Source organism: Tachypleus tridentatus, chromosome 13, assembly GCF_004210375.1.
Source record: "Tachypleus tridentatus isolate NWPU-2018 chromosome 13, ASM421037v1, whole genome shotgun sequence".
NCBI classification, from domain to species: domain Eukaryota; kingdom Metazoa; phylum Arthropoda; class Merostomata; order Xiphosura; family Limulidae; genus Tachypleus; species Tachypleus tridentatus.
Window position 1 is genome coordinate 256,639,974 of NC_134837.1, and position 12,668 is coordinate 256,652,641.

At 33.4% G+C, this 12,668-nt stretch overlaps 1 protein-coding gene across 5 annotated transcripts in view; it reads left to right on the forward strand.

Annotated features, from left to right (window-relative positions):
• Positions 1–12,668, forward strand: part of LOC143240158 (CLIP-associating protein 1-B-like) — a 145,198-nt gene that overhangs the window by 15,361 nt on the left and 117,169 nt on the right. For all 5 annotated transcript variants that reach the window (XR_013021596.1, XM_076482129.1, XM_076482131.1 and 2 more), the window contains exons 4-8: positions 1,277–1,320; positions 1,837–1,896; positions 3,134–3,225; positions 4,991–5,066; positions 6,261–6,361. Coding sequence is in view for 4 of the 5 variants with exons in the window: in XM_076482129.1 (XP_076338244.1) it covers positions 1,277–1,320; positions 1,837–1,896; positions 3,134–3,225; positions 4,991–5,066; positions 6,261–6,361 (373 nt within the window). In the remaining variant the exon portion in view is untranslated. The remainder of the gene's footprint in view (positions 1–1,276; positions 1,321–1,836; positions 1,897–3,133; positions 3,226–4,990; positions 5,067–6,260; positions 6,362–12,668) is intronic.

Genomic DNA, 12,668 nt, shown 5'->3' on the forward strand with positions numbered 1-12,668 from the left:
AAATAATAGAATGAACAGTTGCCAAGTTTTTTTGGTTTTTATATTTTTATTTAAAAAAGAATGACATTTTGAGCTAACTCACTTCATCAGGTTATACAATTTAACTTATTACTGTACTGGACAGGGTTTGTTAATACAAACTTAGATGCTGGTATAGCATGATGTGGTTTGAGTTACTTGTATATTTTAGAGAAAGAAACACCATTAAATATGTACTTTCACATATAAATTATATTACAAATGTGTAGTTTAAATGTATATTTTGTTACAGTTAAGTTTATAGTAAAAGACAAATTTATAAATCAGTAAAACCAACATGGAAAAACAAAGTATATTACAAAACGTTTGCTTAGAAAGTTAAAGAACTACTGTTAGTTTTAGATGGATGCATAAAATATGGAGAAAGAGAGCATATAAGATTTGTGAAATAGTCATAAAATAGTATTATTTAATAAATAATAGAAATATAAGAAAGTAAAAGCTTTAACATTAATTAATAATGACTGACTTAGTTTTCCTTTAATGGTAGAAATAACAATTAAATTTAAATATTTTGAGTAATTCATAATTTTAATATCAAATATAATAATTAGTTCAAAAAAAAATGCTTTATCTGATTTATGCAGTGGTTCCTGACATTTCATAAACGTATTTTCACTCCTTAAGTATAACTATTTTGACTTCCTTCTTTCTCCTGTGTAAGTGACGGTTATCACTCAGTTTGAAATGACATTCACAACAGAGGGCTATCCATCTTTAACAAATACCTCGTATAGTGTAAAGTTGTACATAAAGTTATTTTCAACTGTGTTTCCTTTGATTGCATTACTCACTCTTTATTCTTCAAGCACTGGAAGCATAAAAAGGTGTAGTGATCAGTAATCTGTTTTCTCACTCACATTGCTGACCATCTTGAAAGTTTATTATTTTGGATAACCCACTTATTTTAAAACCCTTAAAACATCTGTTCTCGTCCTGTAGCCTTCCTACCTTTCCACGGGACAGGGACATCTTCCTTTTTGGGATCCATTTTATTACTACCTTCATTCTAACTAATAAAAATAGAAAAGTTGATTGAAGTGTTTTCCCTTTTCCACCAAATAACATTTTTATCTGAAATAACACCTAACCCAACAGAATTAATGAAATTAGTATGAGGACTTTGTGAACTTGGATTACTTAATGTTGTGATGGTGAATTTGTTATCTTTTTACCAGTTTTTAGTTATTATTCTGGCTTTTTCGATTTTTTTGACAACTACATATAATCTTTTCAGTCCTCTCGGCAACTGTGGATCGTATGGGTGATAGTAGAGACCAAGTAAGGATGACTTTTATGACCATTCAGTTATTGTTATATGAAACAAAAAGAAATGTTTATGATCACTGGTGATGGTGATACCCTGTAAGAAACTAACTTGAAGATTCTACAAAATACTGAATATATGTTTTTAGTTTCTTATATTTCAGATACCTTCTTGTACAGTAAGTTATTTTGTGCAGTTTGTAATAATCTTACGAGCTACTGTTATATTTGTTTCATATTTGTTTGACAGAGAAAGTGACTCATTCACATGTTTTAAGCTCTGAAGTAAAGTTATTTTACATTATTGACTTTTGACTATTTAAAATATGTTTAGCTTTTTTAACATTCTGGTTTTGAAGGATAATGTGAATATATTAGTAAATATTTCTAAATTATACTGCATGTAGTGCTACTATCTGCTGTATGTGTTTGGTGTCATTTCATTTATCATATACAGTAGTGTTAACATTCAGAATTTTGTATCATTGTTTGGTCGGGTCCCATAACTACTCTTACTCTCATATCTTGTAGGTAAGACAACAGGCAAAGAAGTTCTTGCTTAAATTGATGAGTGATGTTTCTTCACCTCAGGTATGTTATTTGATTAAAATGTTTTGTTTTTTCCTTTTATTTCAAACATTGATGTTTAACTTTTAAGCTGTTTTCAAAACGTATTTATAATGTTGTTACAAAATGATGGTTTTGATATTTTGTCTTGTATATTACCTACATGTATCACAACTTTCCAGAAAAATAATTCACAGCCTGTTATACCTAGTTCCAAATGATTCTCTTTATATTTCAACAAACTGTATACATGATTGATACTTATTTCTAGAATTTGTTTAGTGCTGAATTTTGTTTTTTTAGTTCACTCCTCAGGATCTTTTCTTACATGTTTGTATGTTAAAAAATTAGTACTGAGTTATTGATTTATCATTTCAACTGCCTTCTAGACATATAATTGACCAATCTGCAAGTCAAATTGTGGATCAAATCCACATTTATTGAGAAATAATTGCTTCTTTTAGGAAGTTAATACTGGCTTTTAACATTCATGCATAATTAACTGTGTTTATAGGAATTTCTATAGACCAAACTGAAACAGTTCAGCTTAGTAACTACTTAATAATGTTTGCCATTTCGTAACAAGCCCTCCAAGTGATGAGTTTATATTAATGTAGCATAACCTTAAGTCTGGTATTGTAGCTGAAAGATTGCAATGAGGGTAGTAATTGTTTCGTGGAGCTTGCATGGTTGTTCCAAGTCACCTTGAAACAAAACAAGATAATGGGCTAATTTGTACATTCAGTATAAAGAAAATCCAAATTCATGTGATTGTGATACTTGAGAGGGATGTTGATAACCTACTAACCCCCACCCTCTCACCCCAGTAAGCTATTTTACTTTCTCTTTGCTGGTTTGGTGATGTCTAAGGATGTGACTATAAAATTGAGTCTCTCCAGAATTTAATTGTAAGTCATATGATACTTGTCATACATTTATATGTATATTATCAGGTTTATTTGACATTTTAACAAATGCTTTATTTTCTATTGTGCAGTAAGATTTAGTATTTTTGGATGTCTAACTTCTAACCCAAATGAAAAGATAAATCAGTACATGTTTACTACAAGGAATGGATGTATTTATGTTTTGAAAAAAAAAATCATGTATTACTACATAAGGTGGTACATCACATTTTGTATATAATTACCTAAAACCCAAATACAGAACTTTTAAAATTTATACATCAGTTACTTTAGAGCTGAAACATTTACACTTTGTTAATGCACAAATTTCTTACTAAAATTTCATTTATTTTCAGCACATGTTTGAAAAATTAATGCCTGTTTTTAGTCATAAGAACTGGAAAGTTCGAGAAGAGATGTTGATTTGTCTAAAAGATGCCTTGGTTAGGTAAGCATTTGTAATTCAAAAATCATATTATTATTAATTCTGTTTGCCTGATATCTTTTTATGTAGTTGTAGTCTTGCAACAATGTAAACAAATTAATACATATTCTGAAAAGAAACAAAAATAGATGTAACATATCTAAACATATACTGTTTATTCTAAGATTGAAACACACGAGACAAATCATGTATTACTTACTGTTATATACATTTTTAAAAATTGAAATTTTTCTTAGTTTACCTAACTGACATTATTTTTAATCTTTATTCTTGGCATTCTTTCAGAATTGTTTGTATAAGATGCAGTGCTTAAAAAAACATATGCAGTGGTATAAAACATATGTCTGAAGTGTTTTGTGGCATTTATTAACATTATGTGTGATAAGCTACAATAGAACTAACTGTTTACAATTAAAAAGAATTAGAAATATTGTTTAGCTAATAAGAACTTATAGAAAACATTGAGTTTGTCATATGAAAATGATTTTGAATATATAATTTAGTAAGTCGCTTGACAGTCATGTAAAGTATCAGTGCAGAATGTGTATCAGAAGTATGTTTTGACATTGTCATTTTGTAGGTAATATAATGTCACTGAAAATTGATTGCTTTTGGGGAAGGGTATGTAATATCCTTTTCTTATACAAAATACTCATGTACTCTGGTCATGATGATGTGTTCAGACTGGGGATTTGTAATTTTGAAGACCAGTATATCCCTGGACCAACATCATTGGAAAACAAAACATAAACCAATTTGGGATACAAAGTTCATCCAGAAAGAAATCTGCAACAAGTCTTACCCCAACAATGGCAAGAAAAATGTGGTATCTTTTAACAGGTGAGAATCCACAAGCATAAAAGTCAGTGTCAACAACTGTACATACTTTCCAGGCAGTAATATGAAACACAATCAAGAAGGATCTTGCCAAAAACTGTAAACATGACCCAGGCAATAATGTGGAACACAATCAAGAAGGATCTTGTCAAAAACTGTAAACATGACCCAGGCAATAATGTGGAACACAATCAAGAAGGATCTTGTCAAAAACTGTAAACATGACCCAGGCAATAATGTGGAACACAATCAAGAAGGATCTTGTCAAAAACTGTACATATGTCCCAGGCAGTAATATGGAATATAATCAGAAAGGATCTTGTCAAAAACTGTACACATGTTCCAGGCAGTAATATGTAATATAATCAAGAAAGATCTTTTCAAAAACTGTACACATCTCAGGCAGTAACATACAATGTAATCAAAACAAATCGCCATCTGAAAGAGCATCGTAACTCACATTTTCACAACTTGCTTCTAGGACATATTTGTTTAACTGTTCCATACCTCAAACGTGTATTATGAAACAAATATTTATACTATTCATTACTAAGACGTGATGATCAAGGTATCAGACACAGCACTTATGAATTTCCATATGATTAGACTTGAACACTGGGAAATCATTGTTTTCATATATTTATTCTATTATGGGAAGCATGCATGGAGAAATGTTAGTTTTCGACGTGACAACTTTGCAGTGGATTCTGTTCCAATGTAAACTATGCTGTAAGGCTAGATGTGTAATCATTAGATAGAGTGTGATCTGATTCAATAGAATAGTAAGACTCCAAAATCAGTTTAATATAACATACTTAATATAACTACAGAATATAGTGTTTCAAAAATTTAATTCTTTAAAATATGCAAAATAAATTTAAAGTCTAAGAATTTGATTTCTTTCACTTAATTCAGTTTTATTTTTATTCAGTTATGGTTCCCATTCCTTGGCTCTGTCAAAAATGATGCCTTCTGTAGTGAAATTGTTAAGTGATCCAAACTTACAGGTAAGGTATAGCTGATGTTTAAGTGAATTAGCAAATATATTGTCTGTTTAATACTTGATTACATGAGGTAAATTCATAATCTAGATACCAGACCTGTACAATGTTTGTTAAACTTAGATTAGTTATAGATATCCAAATATCATTGAAACTTTTTTTAAACTAAACACTGGGATGAAAAGATAGATTTTAAAAACTAGCATTATTTCATCAGTAAACTCCAGTAAAATGGCAATATTTTCATGTACAGTTGCTATTTTGTCATAAAATTTCTCTTTTAACTTGGATTTCACAATGAACATTATTAAAGCAACTCAGTCGAAAGAATGAAGAGTTGACGTAAACCAGTGGCCTGGCATGGCCAGGTGGTTTGGGTGCTTGATTCATAACCTTGAGGGGCACAAGTTCAAATCCCTGTCACACCAAACCTGCTTGCCCCTTTCAGTCATGGGGTGTTATGATGTAATTGCCAGTCCTACTATTTTTTGGTAAAAGAGTAGCCCAAGAAATAGCAATAGGTTGTGATGACTAGCTGCCTTCCTTTTGGTCTTGTGCTGCTAAATTAATGATGGCTAGCACACATAGCACTAGTATAGATTTATGCAAAAATTCAAAACAAACAAACAATTTACTTAACCCCATGAGCCCCACTGAAAACTTCATGTGAACCCAGAAGCTATAGCAAGCACAATTGATTGAACCCAAAAGTCACAGTGAATATGTCAGTTTAAAACCCAAGAGCCACACTGAGCCCTTTGATTTATACCCAAAAGCCACAATGTCTCTATAGTACCCATTAAGTGACTTTTTAACATGTTAATTGGCATTTGCTTGTTCATACATCAAGTGGAACTATTTGAAGTAGTCCCAACACCACATACTTAACACATAAGTCATGTTATTAGTTTAGAAACCATGCTGGTTAATGTGATAAGTTTGGCCAAATGAAAAGAACAATTTGAATTTCTCTTCATATTATTACATCAATATTGTTTAGTATAAAGTGAGTACTATAGAGATTTCAGTGATTTCTTGTTACTAATTCTTCATTGGTAACACTTCTGCTGGTCAGTGTGACAGCTGATAATATGAGGAAGTGTGGTTAAAAAATTATTCTTTTTTTTTCAAATTTGGAAGAACTTTAACTAGCTGTCAAATTTCTCTTTGCTAATCTGTGTATTTTATATGTTCATTTAGGTTCGAGAAACAGCCAGTCATACAATTATTGAAATCTACAAACACGTGGGTGAAAAAGTTCGTCAAGACCTAACCAAACGGCAGAACATTCCAGCAGCAAAGTAAGTGTTGTTCTGTCGATATTTAACATTTTGTGCACATATACACATTAAATTATTATTAAAGTATCTTTCATATATTAATAACACTGGTCAACAAAATTTTTGTTGCATTTATATCAAACACTTGGTATTACATAATTTCTTGCCCAGATTTCAGATCTGAAGTTAGTTTTTTCCTCAGTGCTCTACTTTTTTTGCAATCAAGGTATTTGAAAATCTCAAAATTTCGTCATCATCACATTGACGTCGTAGTCTATCATGAAAAATATGTGATAAAATATGTTATAAAACTCTTTAATATAGCTGGGTAATAAAAAAGAAAATGCAAGATAGTATAAATGTATTCAAGTTATTTATATAAATTCAATTTTATATAAAGTTATAATTCAATTTATTTATATAAAACTGATTAGTAGATAAGACATTTGCTACTATGAGGAGGCAAAGCTCAATTGCAGTCTACTCAAGCATGAATTTCCGCTTGTAGCTCTTGCGTTTGTGGACTGTCTCAGGGCATTCTCGTTTAATGCTCCAGGAGTAATCTGCCATCATATGTTTGTCCCATCTCCTTGGTGACGCTCTTCCATGGTCTTGAGGTCCTAATGGAACCGCTTGACTTGCTCGTCACTTACAGCTCCTGGGTTCTCAGGGAATCTATCAAGATGACTGTACAGGTAATGGAGTTTGACACTCATGTTACATCCAAGATCGCGAAAAGCTGACAACATATTCGCTACAAGGGTTTTATAGTTGTCAGCTTTTTTTATTACCGAAAGTTTGCCATCACCGCCACAAATGAAAGCCATGCAGTCCTTTTCTTGTCGTTCATCTTTCTGGCAAATTCTTGATCACGCACAAGTGCACAATCTGTGGTCCATCAAAACACCTGCCTTGATCTTCTCGAAGGACAAACCAGGGAGCACAGAAAATATGTGTTGGAAGCATTCATAACTGTTTCATCAAGCCCAGCTTGATATGGAGAGGAGGAAATATGATCTTTTCTCGACTGGCAATTGGATCGTTGACAATATTTGGCATACCTGCCTTCAGAGTCTCACGTATGGGCCACTCCTTCTGGTTCCAGTGCTTTTCTCGAGCCTCGGCTGTCCCACATGCAAAGATAGCAGGGGTACTTTGTAAATCCTCTTTGTTGACCTAGGAGGAAAGTAACCATTTTGAGTTCCACACAAATTGTCCAGTTGTGCTCGTGGTATTTTAGTAGGTCAATCACAGTCTTAATGTCATTATATTCCTCTCGTAAATACACAGAGTGTCCAATTGGAACAGCTGCATAGACATTGTCATTATGAAGTAGAACGCACTTAACTTTGCTTAGAACAATCTAGAAATAATCGCCAGTCATTTGGATGGTATACTGGCATCCCTAATTCCTGGAGAAGGCCTGAGATATTATGACAATAAACAAACATATTTTCCTCTGTAAAAAATGGCACAAAAGCCTGCTCCCTATTTCGGAAGTATGACACTTTAGTTGTATGGCTCAGCTGATTCTTTTCTTGCATCCTGGAAGCTAACACTTCAGCTGCATTTTGGTGAGACCCAAATCACGCACAAGGTCATTCAACTCTGGCTGGCTAAACTGTTGAGGAGTTAATGACTGTGAGGTCTCATAAGAAGGATCGCCAGATTCTGAAAGTATTTCTTGAGTTTCATCAGCAGTCTCTTGCTCTTGGTCACTATCCACATCTTCAGATGGAAGAAATCCTTTAAAAACTGGGATTGGGAGCTCATCAGAGTGCAGAGTAAGTCGGATTGCTGAGGGGATACTAGGATATGAGATTTTGTGTCTGTTTTTCTTGCCAATGCTTTTGTATTGACCAGACAAAATAACAGTCAGTTGTGTGGTCCATCGGTTCTCGCCAGGTCATGGGAATTCAGAATAGATAAACCCTTACGTTTTCCTTTTGTCCAGTCACGCAGCATTTCCTCGCAGTTATGACACACAATATGTGGGGCCCATTTCTTGTCTTGGTCACCAAGAGCAAGTCCAAAGTACGCTTTATAAGCACACCTCAGAAACGATGTTATATTACGCCTTTGACGAATAAGCGTGAGGCATCCACAAATATAACAGAAAGCGTCCGGCTTGTTCTCACATTGACGTCTCCTTGATCAGAACTGAAACAAAATCAAAACAATTTTAATATCTCTGTTGATAACATAAACGTGTAAGTAATTAATTTGACCACAAAATCAAAACAATTTTAATATCTCTGTTGATAACATAAACGTGTAAGTAATTAATTTGACCACAAAATCTAAACAATTTTAATATCTCTGTTGATAACATAAACGTGTAAGTAATTAACACGTTTCCTGCGATGGGACCCACCGGTGTCCCACTATTGTCTTACCTTCAACTAAGTTGCAGGCTAGAGACAAGTGTAACGACAAACTCACGTTATCATAGCTCATGCAGCACTGAAGCTGTTAGATGTACAAGAGCATCGCAGCAGTTGCCGGTTTGCCAATATAGGCATCGCAGGAAACGTGTTAATTTGACCACAAAAGGCTAGAATGAAAAAACTTAAAATTGCATTAAAACTAGAGCATGTAGAGCTGAACCGTTTTCATATTTGAATTTGGCAGGTCACAAAGGGTAAGAATGAGTAAAAAAATCTTATGCAACTGAGATTTCGAAAAAATTTGTTGACCTGTGTAATCTATATGTCATATTTGTAAAAACTTGTGTTTAAATTTTAGTAAAAGCTACAACACTCTTGATAGTAGGTGCCCAAATGTCGATGTTTTTAAATATAACTCTTTATTCTGTACTAAATCGTTTTTCCTCTCACTGAAAAAAATCTTTAGATATTAAATAGCTGTAGTTGTCAAAAAGTTGAACATAACCCTTTGATTATGAAAATAGATAAATTATGTAACCACACCTTTTACTTTAGTTCGTGGCCTGGCATAGCCAGGTGGTTAAGGCACTTGACTTGTAATCTGAGAAACATAGGTTCAGTCACCCGTCACCACAAACATCCTCACCCTTTCAGCTGTGGAAGTGTTATAATGTGATGGTCAATCCCACTATTAGTTGGTAAAAGAGTAGCCCAGAGGTGGTGGTGGGTGGTGATGACTAGCTGCCTTCACTATAGTCTTACACTGCAAAATTAGGGACAGCTAGTGCAGATAGCCTTTGTGTAACTTTGCATGAAATTCAAAAAACAAACATATTTGTTACTAACATGTACATTTTAATCCTGTGCCTTGCAAAATAAGTAATTAAAATTAATCATCAGGTCATTTTTTCAACATATTGCATACATGAATTCAAATTTTGATGTTGAGGAACCCATGCTTTATAAAATATAGATGTCTCCAAACTATATCACAGCTATACTCAAAACAATCAACAAAGGCATACATAAATCACATTGGCTGTACATATCTGTTTGATATCTTGATGTTAGGAAGTGTAGGTTAGAGGAGGATAATTATACCATAATTGGCAAACACGACTGTGAAAGATGTGCTATTTGTTTGAAAAGATTAACTCCAGACATTTTCCTGTATTTTTAAAATGTACACCATTCTTAATATGAAACATAAAATTTGCCCTTGGAATGTTAAGGACTATTCCCATGGTATTCTCAAGTGCACTGTTATCCTTCAAGAGTGACAAAATAAGTTTTTCAGGACAATAAGAGGTACAGTCAGGAAACATACCATTGAGCAAATCTGATTTTTCTGATTTTGAGGTTGAAGAATGAAAGAGACAAGATGATTGAATCTTTATTTTATACACAAACACAATCAAAACAATATAAGTATGGACAAAGGATAACACCTTTACTGGAAAGAAAGCTCTCAATTTGTAAGTTGTTGTTTCTTTTGAGAATTGGTTGTTAAAATACCTTAATTTGTTAAACTTATCCCAGACTGAAGGAATGTAGCATTGTGTACACCAAACAGCAATATAGTTCTCTTGGTATGTGTGCTCTCTTTACGATTGTTGAAACATAAGGGGGTTTATATCCTTGAAATATCGCTTGAACAGCCAGCATCATATATACAACTTTGCAGGAATTTTTTCCAAGGGAAGACAAAGATAATAACTTAGATGAATGGCTCAGAACAATAAGTAGCAGGGCAAAAGTAAATTAATTACTTTCTTGGCTAATGTTTAAAGTATAAACTGTGTTTACTAGAATGAAACAGAAGGGGGAGAGCCAACCAGATTACAAGGAAAGAAAATATTCTTATTTAGATAACAAAGCCTTCATTTGATCAGTAGTTACAGTTTTATAATATTATAATACTTTATAACTAAGTAGTAATGTCATTAAATATATAAATATAACAGTATAAGTTATTTTATGCTCTTATAACCTGACAACCAGTAACCAGCTTTGAAAAGGTTAGTGTAAGAAGTGTTATGACTTGTATTTTCATCCTGCACCATAACTACTGTCTTTATACCAAACACTGCCAGGTAATTTGTAATATAAATTTCAGTAATGTAGGGGAAATTTTAACAACCAATAACACTATGTAACAAAATTTTTACCTGTTCCTGTGCAGAAAGTGTTATTTTCCAATTGCTTATGCCTAAAGTAAATGGAAAAGACCTATTTTTCTCTTCAAACTTTGCTTTTGTGACTTGGATAATGAAATTTTCAAATTTACCCATTTTCCAGAACATTCCAGGTAGATTCAGTGCTGAGTAGCTTATAGAGAATTTTCTCGAACTTACATGAATTTTCTAGAATGTTGTAGAACTTTTCCCCTGACTCATTCGGTGCACCTCAAAGAAGAGTATAACAGCATCAAGACCTTGCTAGAAGCCTTGAAGTATGATGAATATGGCTGGGAAGTTATTGGAGACTTCAAAATGGTGGCATTCCTGACAAGTCCTCGAGGAGGCTTTACCAAGTTTCCCTGTTATCTTTGCCTATGGGAGAGCAAGGACACTGCAGCGCACCACAACAGGAAGCACTGGCCACAACGGACCGAGTTCTCTGTGGGAAGGTACAATGTCAAGTGTGAGCCACTAGTGGACCTCCAGAAGGTGTTGTTTCCACTAGTTCACATAAAATTGGGTCTTATGAAACAATTTGTCACAGCTCTTGAAAAGGAGTCTGCAGCCTTCAAGTACCTTCAAAAATTCTTCCCTAAGCTGTCTGAGGCAAAGGTGCACAGAATTCTCCAAGAAGCTCAGTAGGAAGGAAAAAAAAGCTTGGAGCAGCTTTGTCACAGTAGTTCGGGGCTTCATGAGCAATCACAAGGCCGAAAATTATGTTAAACTAATTGAGGCTCTGATGAAGAACTAGGGCAAAATGGGCTGCAGGATGTCCCTGAAAGTTCATATCCTTGACCCTCATCTTGATAAATTCAAGGAGAACATGGGAGCATACTCAGAGGAGCAAGGCGAGCACTTCCACCAAAATATACTGGATTTTGAATGCCACTACCAAGGAGGGTATAACAAAAACATGATGGGAGACTATATTTGGGGGCTGATAAGTGAAAGTAATTTACATTACAGTCACAAATCTCGAAAACTACTTACTTGTAAACATTTTTTGTATAACTTTAGTATAAATACATGTAAATCTTGATTCATATGTTGTTTTATTCAGACCTTATTTAAATGAAAATGTGTAAATTTGCCCGTTTTTACATAGAAAATAGGTTAATTTCTAAATTTCATTATCCAGGTCACAAAAGCAAAGTTTGAAGGGAATAATGGCCATTCTGTATACTTTTAAAACATAATCAATTGAGAAATAACACATACTATCCAGGAACAAAATTTGTGTTACATAATGTTATTGAAAGAAAGTTATTAAGTTAATGAGATACTAAACTATGACAACTTAAGAGAACATATCTTAGGATGTTAAATGGTCAACACAGTGACAAACCTTATTGAAAAGGTGAACAACAGATTTATTTTATTAAGTGATGGAAATAATTTGCAATCTTAATATTCATGTGTACATTTGGTAGGTAACCAACTGGTATATTATAAACAAAATCAACCATAGTAGTTACAAAACATACAGTAAATGATATCACCAGATGTGTCTGTAACAAGCTATGCTGAAGCCAAAGTAACTAGGTAATTTAAAAAGAGGATCATTGTTGATCTAGTCTTAAGGCTAAAACAATAGTTGCATCTAACATCACCAAGTGACAGTTTGTTTAGGAGAAAACAAATGGTAGAAAACTTTCTGTAGGAGAAATGTTGTGGCTGAACCGTTTCCTTCTTTCCCTGATACATTTAAGTTAAAGCATATTTATACCTCCAACAAACTATGTGAACTTAAACTCATTCTGT